The 14,437-nt window shown below is 42.2% G+C and overlaps 1 protein-coding gene across 1 annotated transcript in view; it reads right to left on the reverse strand.

Annotated features, from left to right (window-relative positions):
• The window catches only part of LOC311014760 (epidermal growth factor receptor substrate 15-like 1), a 139,824-nt gene extending 125,917 nt beyond the window's left edge, over nt 1–13,907 (reverse strand). Inside the window, exons 1-3 of the mRNA XM_084011552.1 lie at nt 13,843–13,907; nt 12,989–13,030; nt 12,754–12,843 (exon numbers count right to left, since the gene is read on the reverse strand). Of these exons, the coding sequence (XP_083867678.1) occupies nt 12,754–12,843; nt 12,989–13,030; nt 13,843–13,869 (159 nt within the window). The 5' untranslated portion in view covers nt 13,870–13,907. The remainder of the gene's footprint in view (nt 1–12,753; nt 12,844–12,988; nt 13,031–13,842) is intronic.
• Nucleotides 13,908–14,437: the final 530 nt, after the last annotated feature.

A 14,437-nucleotide genomic window follows, 5' to 3' on the forward strand; every position in this document is an offset into this window, starting at 1 on the left:
ATGAAATCAAGGGACCGCATTGGCTTAAGCTGACACAATAACCCGTTGTACTACGTCCGTCAGTTTCATGTTCTGCTCATCACTGAATGCTTCCAACCCAAGTGGCCCACTGTCACTCTTTTTGTAACATAACATCTTTTTCTTTGTGCCCATTAAGTATCTAAGTACATATTTTACAGTAGCCCATTGCTGTACAGTTGGCTCAGAAAGGTATAGTATAAGTAGATCAAGCTGCCCACAGCCTCTCTATATTTTCTTAGATCACTTATTACCTCTGCATTGTCAGTATAGTTAAGCTTTGGCTCACAAGGTGTTGCTCGTGGCTTACGATCTTGCATATCAAATCTGTCTTTTATTCTAAGTATTTTCTCAACATATCTCTTCTGTGACATTTTTACACAGTGATCACTTTGCTGAAAATCAATACCCAGAAAGTTGTTCAGTTTACCCAAGTCTTTCACTTTAAACTTAGCAGTGAGCATTTCATTGACATTCATCATCACATTATCATCACTGGCTGCAATAACGAGGTCATCAACCCATATCACAATGATCACTTTTTGCTATTATTCGTTCAACACTGAAGCCTGAAGTGAAAAGACTGGTGTCCCTTCCAAAAACCTCAGTTTGTAGGAAGCAAACTGCAGGGAGAACAGTCTGAGTGCATGTACACTGGGTATTTATTTTTATGAGTCTTTTTTTATTGCTATTATTTTTATATATTATTTAATATATGATTATTTTACTTTTTTACTTGTTACTTATTTATTTCTGGCTGTTTTTAAAAGTAATATTTAAAGTTGAGTTTTGGTGGCTCAATAAATAAGTTTTTTTTTTTAATCAATGAATAATCATGTTTATTAATCGTGATTTCAATATCAATCAAAAATAATCGTGATTATTATTTTTTCCATAATCGTCCAGTCCTAGGCCTGGGGAGAAAACAGTACACTCTCTGCCATAGAAGCACACCCTGGATGTGTGAGGAGTGCATGTTGGGCTACGTCTTCAGCTGAACAGGAGTTGTTTATTAGAAAAATCTAACAGCCTGTAACATGAACACTGCAAGCTCTAGGCAAACAAAACAGTTTGAGAAGATGTAAAACAGGTTATATTTCATTTCTGTAATCTCAAAAATGTCCGTTGTGTATATACATTGGTTCATAAATAAAACGATGAAAATTCAAATATGTGTTTTACTTTTTTGTTTAGTACACACTGTTTTTAGTATTTATTTCAAAGAATTATGACAAAAACTTGCCAGATTTTGAAAGCTACACTTCTCTTGAAAAAAGGAGCAAATTTATTTGCAAAAAGGACATTTTATGACACATTCACTGCAAATAGTCGTAATCCCCATAGGCCCAATAGTAAACCCAGAAATGTTGAGTAGTGTAAAGTTTTATTGCAGAAATGTGATCTATAGGCCTAATGGATGAAATTTAACTTGGTTGCCTAAAGTTGCACTTTGGGCAATTTGCATAATTAGCATAAATAGGTTATTTAAGGCCAGACAATACAGGTGAATAGGGTAAAAAAAAATTAGATAATAGATATCACCATGAAAACTTCTCAGTTGATTACTTATGTCAAGAGGAGAAAAAAATGTATTGCATGGTTTTTTTTTATGTTTACATATGCAAATGAGGTAATATCTTTAAATATGCTCTGATTGCACAAAATCAGATCGTGTGAAAAAGCAAGTCTCAAAATTATTTTTCCAAGGTTAACACGTATACTTGGGGGGGTGAGTTGGTGAAAACCTTAAAGGAATCTGGTAAGGAGACTGTCTTGACTCATTAAGGTGAAGACAGACCAAGACGACTGCTGATCGTTTCCAGAAAAAGGAGTCGGACGATGCAGTTAGCTCCAGTCTCCCTGAAATGTGCGAAGAACACACCTAACCAACTGCAGACTTTACCATACGCTCTGTGCTTGTGTGCTAGGAAATACCATTCCTGGTCTCAATACAGTACTTGGGGAACCTGATGTCACTCACAGTGCCCTAAAAGATATTGGGACTGAGTTCTTTGTCGCACTGTACGGGCAAAAGAAGGCCAAGTCGATGAATAACGCTCGTTACCAGATTTACAGTCACAGCAAAAAGCCTCCTTGACATAAAAAGCTTCCTCTAACTGATGCCGACCCGATGCTGCACATACTGCATGCTCATCTCCAGGTCATGTTGTGGAAGGCTGCAGGTCAGAGAGAGCCTCCTGCTGAAGCAAGAGACATCACTAAATTTGGGTGGGAGGTTGCTAATGGAGGGGCTGTCATGCCCGCTCTTGCCATCCAGGCAGTGGCTCCAGTACATCTGCTTGATGTTACCAGCTGTAGCTGCAGCACATTAAAGGCCTGCAACAAAGGAAACTGCAGTTGCCATTAGGGATGCAAATTATCGAGTAATTCATTAATCGATAGTTGTTTCATCTTATCGATCGATGATCAATTAATTGATAAGCGGCAATTCTTCTGAGAAGCTGAATTTCCCTCTGAATAGGTTCCATCTACTGTATACGTAACATAAAATGCTGTCTTCCTTATGATATAAAGAAAAATGCAAATCATATTTTGGATAATTTCATTTTAATGCATCAATTTGGGGAATTTTGAGAACCAAAATATGACATATTTCTATTTATATTGGGGTTGTGTGTGTGTGCATGCTGTTTAAAGTTATTTTGCATGGGGCACTTAATTCCTTAACCAGGTTCCTTCAAAGGTTTTCACCAACTCAGACCCTTAAGTGTATGAGTTTACCCTTGGAAAAATTATTTTGAGCCTAGCTTTTCCAAACGAAACTGATTTGTTTGTATGCAAATTAGTGCATATTTCATGATTTATGTTCTCATTTGCATATTAAAACATTAAAATACGAAAACGTGCAATACATTTTTTTCTCATCTTAAAATAATTAATCAACTGAGAAAGTTTCATGGTGATATTTATTATTTAAATGTTTTACCCTATTCACCTGTAGTAGTTAAATAGCCTATTTATGCTAATTATGCAAATTGCCCAAAGTGCAACTTTAGGCAACCAAGTTACATTTCATCCATTAGGCCAATAGATGACATTTCTGCAATAAAACTTTACACTACTCAACATTTCCGGGTTCAAGAAATTACGACTAGACTAAAGACAGATAGGACCAGGCCGACTGTTACAATTATAGGATTTCAAGGGTTAAAGAGGAACATTGACAGCTCTAATACGTAAGCCTCATTCTTTCTGCCCTGGCGATGTAAATCAGTATATTTTCTTTGGTCATATATTCATATCATTTTTTCACTTTGTGTGTCAGATTATTCAGCCATATGTTGCAGTGCATTACGTCGGAGTCCCTGGTGCCTTACCCTGCGCTACCTTGCTATGGTACTTTTATGTTTTGTGGGGGATTAGAAGTAAGTCTGCTAAACGTGGACGGAATCGCGGAATCTGACAATGAAAATGGAATCAACCATAAAACGCAGAATTCCGTGGAATTTGACCAACTTTGGGTACAATTTATAAAAATCGATGTTATAAGTGTTTCTCACCGCACCTAAGATGAAAAGGGGAAAACACACATTGTCGAGAGTCTCTACTGTGTTTTAGTGTAATTAACAGCACACTGCTTCATCCAGTGTCTCTCCTCTCTGTCTGTTTCACCGAGGGGCGGGGCTTAGACACACACGCACTCGTTTATTATGCAGAACCTTTCTCTGAGTTTTGTCTCAAGAATGATGATGAAATCATGAAATATGCACTAATTTGCATACAAACAAAATCAGTTTCGTTTGGAAAAGCCAGGCTCAAAATAATTTTTCCAAGGGTAAACTCATACACTTAAGGGTCTGAGTTGGTGAAAACCTTTGAAGGAACCTGGTTAAGGAATTAAGTGCCCCATGCAAAATAACTTTAAACAGCATGCACACACACACAACCCCAAAAGAACTGTATACTATATACAGCATGCTCACGTACACAAACACATGATAACTATATACAAGAGCAATATATTATACAGTACTGGTCTGAGGAATGGTGGAAAGCCCTGAAGCGTCACATAACTTTTGGGAGCAAAATTTAGTTGAAGTGGATTTTCTTTTACTTGTTACTATACAACATGCAAAATAACTACATGCATGCACACAGACACACACAAACATATAAAAACTATATACAAGAACTGCAAACAGCATGTGCACTAGGGCTTTGACTCCGAACTTCGTTATTCGAATATAATTCGAATATCAAAAAATATATATATTCGAACGAATATTAGGCAGCCCTTAATATTCGAACCTGTTATGGGCATTATTTTTTGTAAATGTCTTTGCTTGAATGTTGTTTTCAATTCAGATTCCGAGGCTTTTTTACGCCTGGTGAAGTTGTGTGAATCGCGAGCTCATTAGCAAGGCTATCATTGGTCATCTGGGCTCCTATAGGTGACGTTAGCGTCCTGGTTTGCGGCAATTTTGCAGAACAATGGCCGCGTCAACATCAACAACAGCCCCCGAGGAGCCCGCACTCGCGCTCCGTCCCGAGAACCGTAAACTCTAAGACGCGCCGCCCGGAATACTGCCCGTAAATAGGCAAACAAACCCCGCCGAACAGTCGGCACTGACGGCCCCGATAATGTCTGAAAGCAGCCTGGAGCCCACACCGACACCGGGCAGCACACGGCTCCGCGAGCCCACAATTACGCTCCGCGAGCCCGCACTCGCGCTCCGTCCCGAGAACCGTAAACTCCGGTTTACGCCGCAGCCTCAGCCAAAATCCCACTCTGAACTCAGTAAAACACTTGAGAGCCCTGGTTTTACCGATAGTTTCAAGCGAAACGGAGCATGTTTTTGACATTTAGTGTTTCCACTTTCAAAGCACAAGGCAACATTAAACGTTAAAGAAAGTTTAAAACTCACCTTCGTTTTGAAGACCATGCTCTCACTACTGCGGGGGAGGGGAATGTCCGGGCTTGTGTCAGCGTTACCAAGCAACACGCAGCTGCCTGCGGCGCCTGACTGTAAATGCCGGGAAAAACGATCGGCCAAAACAGCAGTCCGCAACGTCAAAATCGGCCGATAATATCGGCCGGCCGATAAATCGGTCGATCCCTACTGCCTATTGACGTTGACTGATACTAGAGATATATTTTTTCAGGGCCGATACCGATACCGATTATTAGTAGTCAAGGAGGCCGATAACCGATATTCGGAGCCGATATTCATTTGCAGTAAAAGTGAAAATACTGGTGTCAAAATTTTGAATAATACAAACACCAACACTTAACTTCTTTTAAATGCCTTTAAGCATATGTTTATTAAACAGCTTTTCAGAATTGCAACATGTATAATATAATTATATTCATAATAATATAATAATAATAAGCTGCTTCTGTCTATGAAATATGGATATTCTTTTGAGTAGTGTCCATTTTGCGTTTTGTTTTGCCAGCAATGGTCCTTTCCTCTCCCTGCCCTAAATATGTGTGTATATAGTGTACTTCTTCTGTGCCATATATGTATTTAACTTTCTCTATCACTACAGTAACTTTTTGACCGTCATTTCCTCTGCTCTGAACTCCTCTGTGTCTCCCGTTTGGGCAAACACAACAACTCACGGCCAAGCGTAAATCAGGCTTTCCGATTGGCTGTAAAAGCCACTACGGGAGCCAATAGGAGTGTCCGAGACATAAACGTAACTCTATACGTCACTAGCAAGATGGCGGATGAGAAGTGATCGACGATATACATAAACAAAACGGAGAAATGCGCCACGGAGACGAGGAGACATCTAGTCACATATTTTACAACTTTACGCATTCGTTTTGTTGTCAGAAATAAATCGCTCACATGGGCAAGCAGGGTACCGTTATTTAGCCCCGTTTCCCTAGTTTAAGAGGAAAAACCGCATGTTTCTAGCGCAAACCATTACGGAGTAATGACGCTCTAAAGACAACATAATATTTTGTAGCGTAAACGCTACAATGGGTCTTGGTTAACAGACACCTCTGGAGGGACTGCGAGCGAGCAGAGCTGCCGCTTATGTTTGTGTTTTGGGCTCATGGTAACGTTAAGGCGGGTCCACACCGGACAGAAAATCGGCGTCTTTGAGAGAGTCGGCGTCCGTGATATGAGTCTCCTTGGTGTGGTCGCTCGAATCGGCCCACGTCGGTGTTCATTTCAGCCGATTCAAATGTGTAATCCGCCATTCGAGTCGGCCATATTAAGTAGCGCGACTTCATTTACCGACGCGAGTCGGGCAGTCGGTGCGGTGTGGACCCGCCTTTACTAGTAGTTGTGAGTTGTAAAGGACTGGGATGTTTATTACAATTTCAGGAGAGTCTGCTGCGTTAACTTATCTTCGAAACGTATATCTGCCCTCCGCAGCTTCTCCACTCGGCGAAACTTTTTCTCCTCACCGCCGCGTGTGTGAGCAGCACTGAGCATGCACAGCTGATTGGCTGTTACCCATGCCATGGCTCTGTGTGTAACCAATCAGATGGTGCTGTGGGTGGGACAATGCTGGAGACAGAGTAGTGGCTGCAGACAGAGAGGCGTGGCTCCATCAGAGCCAAAATAACCCAGTTTTAAATTGATCTCTTATCGGCCGTCGGATTAAAAAAAAAGGCAGATGCAGATTTGCGTCAAAATGCTGAATATCGGCGCCGATAATCGGCCCGGCCGATAATCGGTCTATCCCTAACTGATACACTGCCCTCTGGTGGACAAAACATATACAACTTAAGTACCATACCATACAGGTCTTACTGAAGGCATTTAATGGTCAAAATATTATTAATAAATATTCGAATATATTCGAATATTAATATTAATAAACAAACAAACAAACTTCGAATATGATTTTTGGGCAAAAGTCAAAGCCCTAATGTGCACACAGCCTGTAAAATAACTATATATACAAGTAGTATGCATGCACACACACATTTAGAACAACCACACAATCCCACTTAATAGCCTTCCCCATCCTCATCATCCTCATTCCCTTCAGGCTCATCTTCTTCTTGGTCTTTATTTGTATGAATGGTGAATGGGTTGCAGCAGCGGACCTCACCCCCTCCACACTTGCAATAGTCAGTGCAACTGATGCTTGCAGCATGGCAACTAGGGATGCAAACAATTAATCGATTATCGATTAATTGTCGATAAGAAATTACTAGATTAAAATAAATTAATTGCAATTAATTGCGTTTTGAACCCGTAATTCCCCGCCAGTCCACGTGAGGGCGCGCTTGACGCCAGACATACTTGATGCACATGCGCGAACACAAGCGAAGCAGGGCTCTGACGACAACAACAAGACAAACGAGAAGTGGTGTTTCCCACACATTGACGAAACTTTGACATTGATGGCGCACCGCCATAGTCTAATTTTCGGCCGCCATAGTCTCAATGTTCGCCCAAAATTATTTCATCAAGGCAAATGGACTTAACTAGCGGCTCTAATAATAGGCCTAAATAGGAGGGCAGCAGCGCTTATTATAAGGGGAAATCCTCGCCGCTGGTTTGGCTCATCAACGCCCCGTCACCATGCCAAGGCGTCCCCCGCGCCGACCCCCCCTCAGCTGGAGAGTTTGACGGCGCGTATAGCTCCGTTCACATACGTCGCTACTCGCCCATCACTCGCTTTCTCGCTGAATTCTACTCGCTGGCAAAAGAAATCACTGCCGCCGGCATCTAGTTCAAGCCGCAAATCTCTGTGGAACTCTCTGTTGACGTCAACTGTCAATCATCTCTATTCTACATTCTGATTGGTACTCGCTTAACTCGCGTCGCTGAAAGTTAAAGGGATAGTTTGGAATTTTGGACATAAGACCTATTTTCCAAGTCAGCCGGTGTGTTCGAGACGTCTGGAGACGTTTTCAAGACATTTCATTCAGTTCTTCAAGTTGCCGAGTTCGCTTGTGCTATGGCTAGCGCAAGTCAATGGTTCTAGTTAGACAGGCATTAAAAACACTCATACCGACTCCACAGTGCACCCGAGGCAAATCAATTAAAACACTAGACTGTCGATGTACATATCTGTGTTGATAGAATAATATTTGAAACAAAACTAACCTCGCATCGCATGAATCATCCATTTTTTGAGGGACTAGTTTCTCAGCAGCAGCGGAATTTTACTTTGCTCCATCGGACTCAAAACTCTAAGACACGCCTCTGGACAGAAGGCTGAATTCCTCCCCAAGGGGTGAGAAGCTGCCCTCCAGCGGAGCCCCGATTGCCGATCCAATCCATTTGAAAGGACAACGGAAAATGTGGTGAGAAATTCTTAATTGTCTAAAGCATACATTGTCAGAGCAAAAAGATTGTTAAAGAAGAATTCCTCACAACTATTGACAGTTGTTGACAGACGTGTCATAGTTAAACCTGTAATTATTCATTAGTATGTGCCGTGTAATACTGAGACAGATAACTAGGGATGAGCAACGGTCGTAGTAAAGGGGAGACAAGCACGGAGAATTAAACGGGGAGCCGTGGTTGCAGCGTTGTCTCAGCCTAATAGAGTTCAGACTGATTGCAGGGGATCCCAGGACTTGGTATAGCGCTAGCGGTAATGCGTTGAAAACTGCAGGAACGAGAACAGTACTGTAAAGAACAGCAGGACTCATGAAAGGCGCCGCACTATTGATAGTGCACCCCAAATTGTATTATAGGCCGTGCCTCAAACAATACCCACTCAAACGATCAGCTCAATTGACCTAAAACCAAAGTGTAAAAAGAAGTAATCTACTTGGGACATCACAGATCACAGTGATCACAGGAGTGGGCAAAATCCTCTCTCTCAAACGTATTGCGGCAATTCAATCCATGCCAAAACCAACTGATGACATCATACTGTAGGTAGGTAGTGGATCCCAAAATGATTTAGAAAGAGAGACCACTCTCTTCCATGGTCCATGGTAAAACTCTTAGCGCGCATGACAAACTGACTTGGACTCTAGAAGCTTAAAAAGTTTTGACGACATGAAGACTTTGTCATCTCAGGCCCCGAAGTTGGGCCAGTCTAGACCAGACTTATCATTCACTCAGTTTATAGACCAGAAAGACTGTTTCATGACATCAGTTTTGTGCCAACCGCACAGAAAGGAGATAGAAAAATATGCTGCGATTGTACCATTTATAAATAATTTTGCTTTGCAGCTTAACACCACAATAGTGTTTCTTTTTACAAAACATCACGGCTTTGTGGAACGAGAAAGACGGATACGGCGCGGCAGGCTGTGTGACGTATTCAATGAGCGTCGGAACTACAATTAGCTTGTGGCTTCAAAACAACTGTGAAAGGTGAACTTTTGCTTGTCTTACATAATTACACAACTCTTCAACCGCAAATTTGCCGTGCATCATATACGTTTTGCTGCGTACAACGGCGGCCTTGTACAAGAAACTACTGGCTTTTTATCTACTTCGGATCGACGTTCTCAGCTCGTTAAATGCTCCGGTGGTGCATCGCCTAGTAAAGCAAAACTTCCACGTAAATAAACACAAGGTACAGCGCATGCATCTCCCCCCCCACCTTAACTGAAATGTGGTGTCTGTCATGCTGGCCTCAGCTCGCTCGGCAGCGGGGCACACCGGCCAACACTCGCTGATCCGTAAATAAATAATCACAATATTATTTTAATCACTTGTCATTATTGCTGCTTACTTTTTTGCATGTTCTCTCCGGGTTCTCCAGCTTCCTCCCACAGTCCAAAGACATGCAGGATGGGGATAGGTTCATTGATGACTCTAAATTGCCTGTAGGTGTGAATGTGAGCGTGAATGGTTGTCTGTCTCTATATGTCAGCCCCGTGGTAGACTGGTTACCTGTCCAGGGTGAACCCTGCCTTCGCCCAATGACAGCCTGGATCGGCACTGGCTCCCCCCCCCCCCCCCCAGACTAAGTGATAATCAAATATCACAGGAGAAAACACTGGAAGCAAAGACGCTACACGGGTCCTTTCCAAGTTCTCCTGACCACAAAGACGGCAGTGAAGGTGGACGGGAGGGCAACTTGGATTCATGCTATTCAATGAAACACATTCCGAATCCGGAGGGAGAAGATCCTGTCCCTGGTTCCGACTAAGAGGCAAGGGTGTAATAACGCCTTCCTCCACCAGTATCATGCCAAGCGACAGCTGTGCAGCAGGCCTCTGTCACTACCGACAGTGAGTAGTCAATCACATCACCAAAACCTGAACCAGAACGCCCCGGTGCTAAGGGAGGAGTGCAGATTGGGTTCTGCCCGCACTCTGAGCTTCAATACACATCAAGAAGGTGTGACAATTGTGGTGACGTAGGAGACGTTCTCTAGGGCTGTAGCGATACACTAATCTCACGATACGATACGATATTCGATATTCAGCTCACGATACGATATAAATCACGATATTCAGTCAACGATACGATTCGATATTCGATATTCAGCTCACGATACGATATAAATCACGATATTCAGTCAACGATACGATTCGATTCGATATAATTCGATACACTTACATCATTTTCTGAAAGATTTAAAAGGTACAGTGTGAGTTTGGTGACATCTTGTGAGTGTTCCATTTACTTGGATTGAATTAATATCAACTGAAAGAATCAATTACACAATATATGGCTCTGACCTGACAGAGAGTCTCCAGCTTGCAAATGCTGGACAAAATAAATCAAATATGTGGTGAGAAAATAAGTTACATTTATTTAAGTGCAAACTGTAACTTACAAAGCACACACACACACAGTGGGGCCGCCACCCGGAATCCTGTATGTACTGTGCGTACTTTTTTTGAAGGTGGGCTAGATATTTAAATTTCAGCGGGTGACACCAAACAACGTCTGCCCAAGCAAGTCAGAGCTTTTCTTTCGCTCACACAGTGACCTGGAGAGACGCAGCCGCATTTGAGAGGACGATCGCGCGTGTGTGCGTAATAGCGCATAGCGTGTGTTGGTCCCTCTCCACTACACAATATAGCTCGGCTCTAGTCTCGTCACCTCTCTGCTGCTGAGCACTGTGGGCCGAGCCGATGCAGTTTATTAATTTCATGAGGTTATTTACTTACCCACGATGAAAAAAATAGCTCTGAATGAATAACAGCTGAGCAGAAGCACTTGTCGACCGTCGCGGAGAAATACGCGTCTGGTCTGAACTGGGGGGCAGCGGATCATGTGTGATTTCCGTGGCCGTGACGCTTTGCAGCAGCTCGTGTGAACCTGGCGTCATGCCGGCGTGAACCGGGCGGCCGCTGAAGCACCGCGAACGAAGCACGCTTCCTTTCGGCGCCTTTGTTAACCGATAGTGCAGTTCAGACCAGACGCGTAGTGCCGCGATCCTGCGCGGCCGTCTCTCGGCGCAGCGAGCAGAGTGCCAGGGGGATTTGAATGGGACTTAATGTATCGATACTCGTGGCTAAAAAATCAATACTTTCTGTGGAAACAAAATATCGATTTATATCGCAGAATCGATAAAATCACTCAGCCCTAACGTTCTCTCTCCAACAATGACTGCAGCCATGGCACCCTTTCAGGTTGCATGGTTGGAGTTTGAGAGAAGGAGCATCTGGTTACTATCACTATAATGGTACTTTTCCTCACGGCCGACAAGAGCGCCACTGCCCAATCCGATGAGCTCCAGCACATACAAACAACTTTGAAAGGTTAACTTATGCTCGTTTCACATATTTACACGACTCTTCAACCGCAAGTGAAGTTGCTGTGCATCATAAACATGTATAACGGCGGCCTCGTACAAGGAACTACTAGCGTTATCTTCTTCGGATCTACGCTTCAAGCTTGTTAAATCCACCGACGGCGCATCGCCCTGGTAACACATCTTCACTATGTCACGTCTTTTCCGCCTCGCCGGCTTTATGTTATGTTTTAGAAAAAAGTGACATAACTATAGTCAGATCTATCGTGCTCTATGGGATAGTGATATTATAAAACTATTATTTAAACATTCACACACAATGTGATTTTTTCCCCTGGATTATGCATTTAACATCATCATATCTGTCAAATATTATAGGTTAAATCTTCGTTTTTAAAATAAGCTGCTCTGCAGACATTCAACTTGTCCACGTTTATGATTGATAAGATGCTGCAAACGCTGCACCTTTTCTGTGAATGCACTCACAGCCAGACTGAGAAACCCTGGTTGACATACTGAGTTGATAACAAACGTAGGACCGTTCAGTGGGATTACAGTTGTTATGGTTTGTTAAGATAGATAACCTAAAGATAACTTGGATATGTTGATCTTGCTTTGTAGTACAGACCTCAGGTGTGTAGAGCTGTGAGGAGTTTTATGTATCCAACATGAATGCTTTAATACCTTCAAGGAGGTACTATGTCCACTATTATTTAGAGGAAACATAATTATTTTATTATTATATTTTATTTATTATTTAGAGAAAAAACAATACAAACTTCAACTACCTATTGTTCATGTAAAAATAGTGATACAGCTTTTTAGTATTAGTCATATGCATATAAGGTCGGCAGTGACATGAGTATTAATAGTGTGCAGATAACCTGCTCCAATTGATATTTTCACTTTCTACTCTGGTTAGTTTTCAACAATGTAGTAAACAAACAAGCGACTACTGCCACCACAGAGCAGAAGTTGACTTTTGGGTCACTGACAAACCACTACTGCAGTAAGTCCACAAGCAGCAATACACTGCTGTATGAAACAAACGTGCTTCTCTGCTCTATGTTAAGTAATATTACACCATCAGCCAATAAAAAAGAAATGACTTTTGCCACTACGTACCTTTCCCAGTGTAATGTCTGGGAGTCCAGACTTCTTTAAGAACAAGGCAGCTTCTGTTGGTCCCACTCTCCCTGTATTCCCAGGGTCCACCTTCAAACAAACCCACACAGTCCAATTGTATTATTATATATTTCAATTTCCATTTCATTATTTACTCTGACTGCAGTGTGTGAACTGCGTTTTAGGTATGTTTTACATAAATTATGTTTACAGTAACTTTGCCTCATCAACTTACCTGTCTGTAAAAGTTCTCATATATCGGGCTCCCACTTGACAACTGTGGCAGAGAGAGAACGTTATTGCATACAAATCCGCCCGTCCACTTCGTTCAGAGTGAACTTAGTTCAGATACAAGGACTGACAGCATGTTAGCTGTGGATTTGGATATTTCTCGTTAAAGTTAATGACCGGCCTAATTCACCCAAAAAGCCCTATGTGAACGACACTAACTCACATGTCTAACTAACATTCTACTGCTGATTCCGGTTCTGCTGAAAGGGCCGTGCTGCTCACAATAAATAACGAGGCATCAAAACCAACTGCATCGCGATATTATATGGTAAGAATCATTGGGGGCTCCACTTCGTCACCAGTGAACAGGAAGACTAGAGCCAACTCCCACAGCATCATTATCCTCCTGTACATGACGAACATGTTTATCTCCATCATCACGACTTGGCATCAAGGCTAGGCTAGCTAGGCTTTGCTAGCTATAGGACTGAACGTTACAATAGTTTAGAATGCTTTGGTAAATATATGTCCGCATGCCAGTCCGTCCCTAATTTTGTATACACTGTGCACTATGCTTGGTGTGTTTGAATGTAGAATCACTAAGTTAAGTTTATGTTATATTGTACGTAAATAGCTACACGGCTAGCTATCCGCAGCTGATGCTAACAAGCTCGCTGCCTAACGGTACTGCAACGGGCCTTAATCGAGCAGCTAACTGCCTTGTTTCTAGCTGCATTTCAAAGCGAGCTCGTGTTTTATTTACAGTACAAATCAAAATACAGTGTTTTGAAATAGGCACGCTGTGACATGTTCCCTAATCGTGTTAAAGTGCAGAGTGGTAAATTGCTGCATCTTTACCTGGGTGAGAGATGTGAGAGCTGCCATCTTCCCTGTTGCTGCGGGAACGCCACCCTGCTCTCCCAGGCAACACTCCCCTTAGCGGACAAACCTGTCCCTCACATTCCGGCACCATGAAGCTGGCGGACCTCACATCATAGACCTGCTCATTTTATGTTGTTTACGTTGTCTGCAAATGCATTCACGTATTTTAACAAAATAGTGACTTTAAATGTATCGCTAGGGTACGCTTTTTAATTCGGCTCAAATGTAGAATTCCAACCGCTGATGTTTGGCGCTGGTGGCTGGAAATCAAATCCCGAGCAAAGGTTTAAAAATATTCGAGTTGATAATAAAGGCAGTCCCTTGTATGAATTCAATTTAAAAGAGTTTATTGATGGCGGCATTTGATGCATTACAGTGCCTGTTAGTGTGTACACTACTTCAGTGGACCTGATTCAGTGGTGACATATGCGACTTAGATCATTCATGATAAATCATCACCTTCAACTGGTGTCTTTAAAGTTGTATTCAGAAATAAGATCAGAGTTTCATCATTCCAACCCACTGCCATGCGATAATAACTGAAGAATCAATCACATGCAGTCAACAAACC

Source organism: Eutrigla gurnardus, assembly GCF_963514095.1.
Source record: "Eutrigla gurnardus genome assembly, chromosome: 6".
Taxonomy (NCBI): domain Eukaryota; kingdom Metazoa; phylum Chordata; class Actinopteri; order Perciformes; family Triglidae; genus Eutrigla; species Eutrigla gurnardus.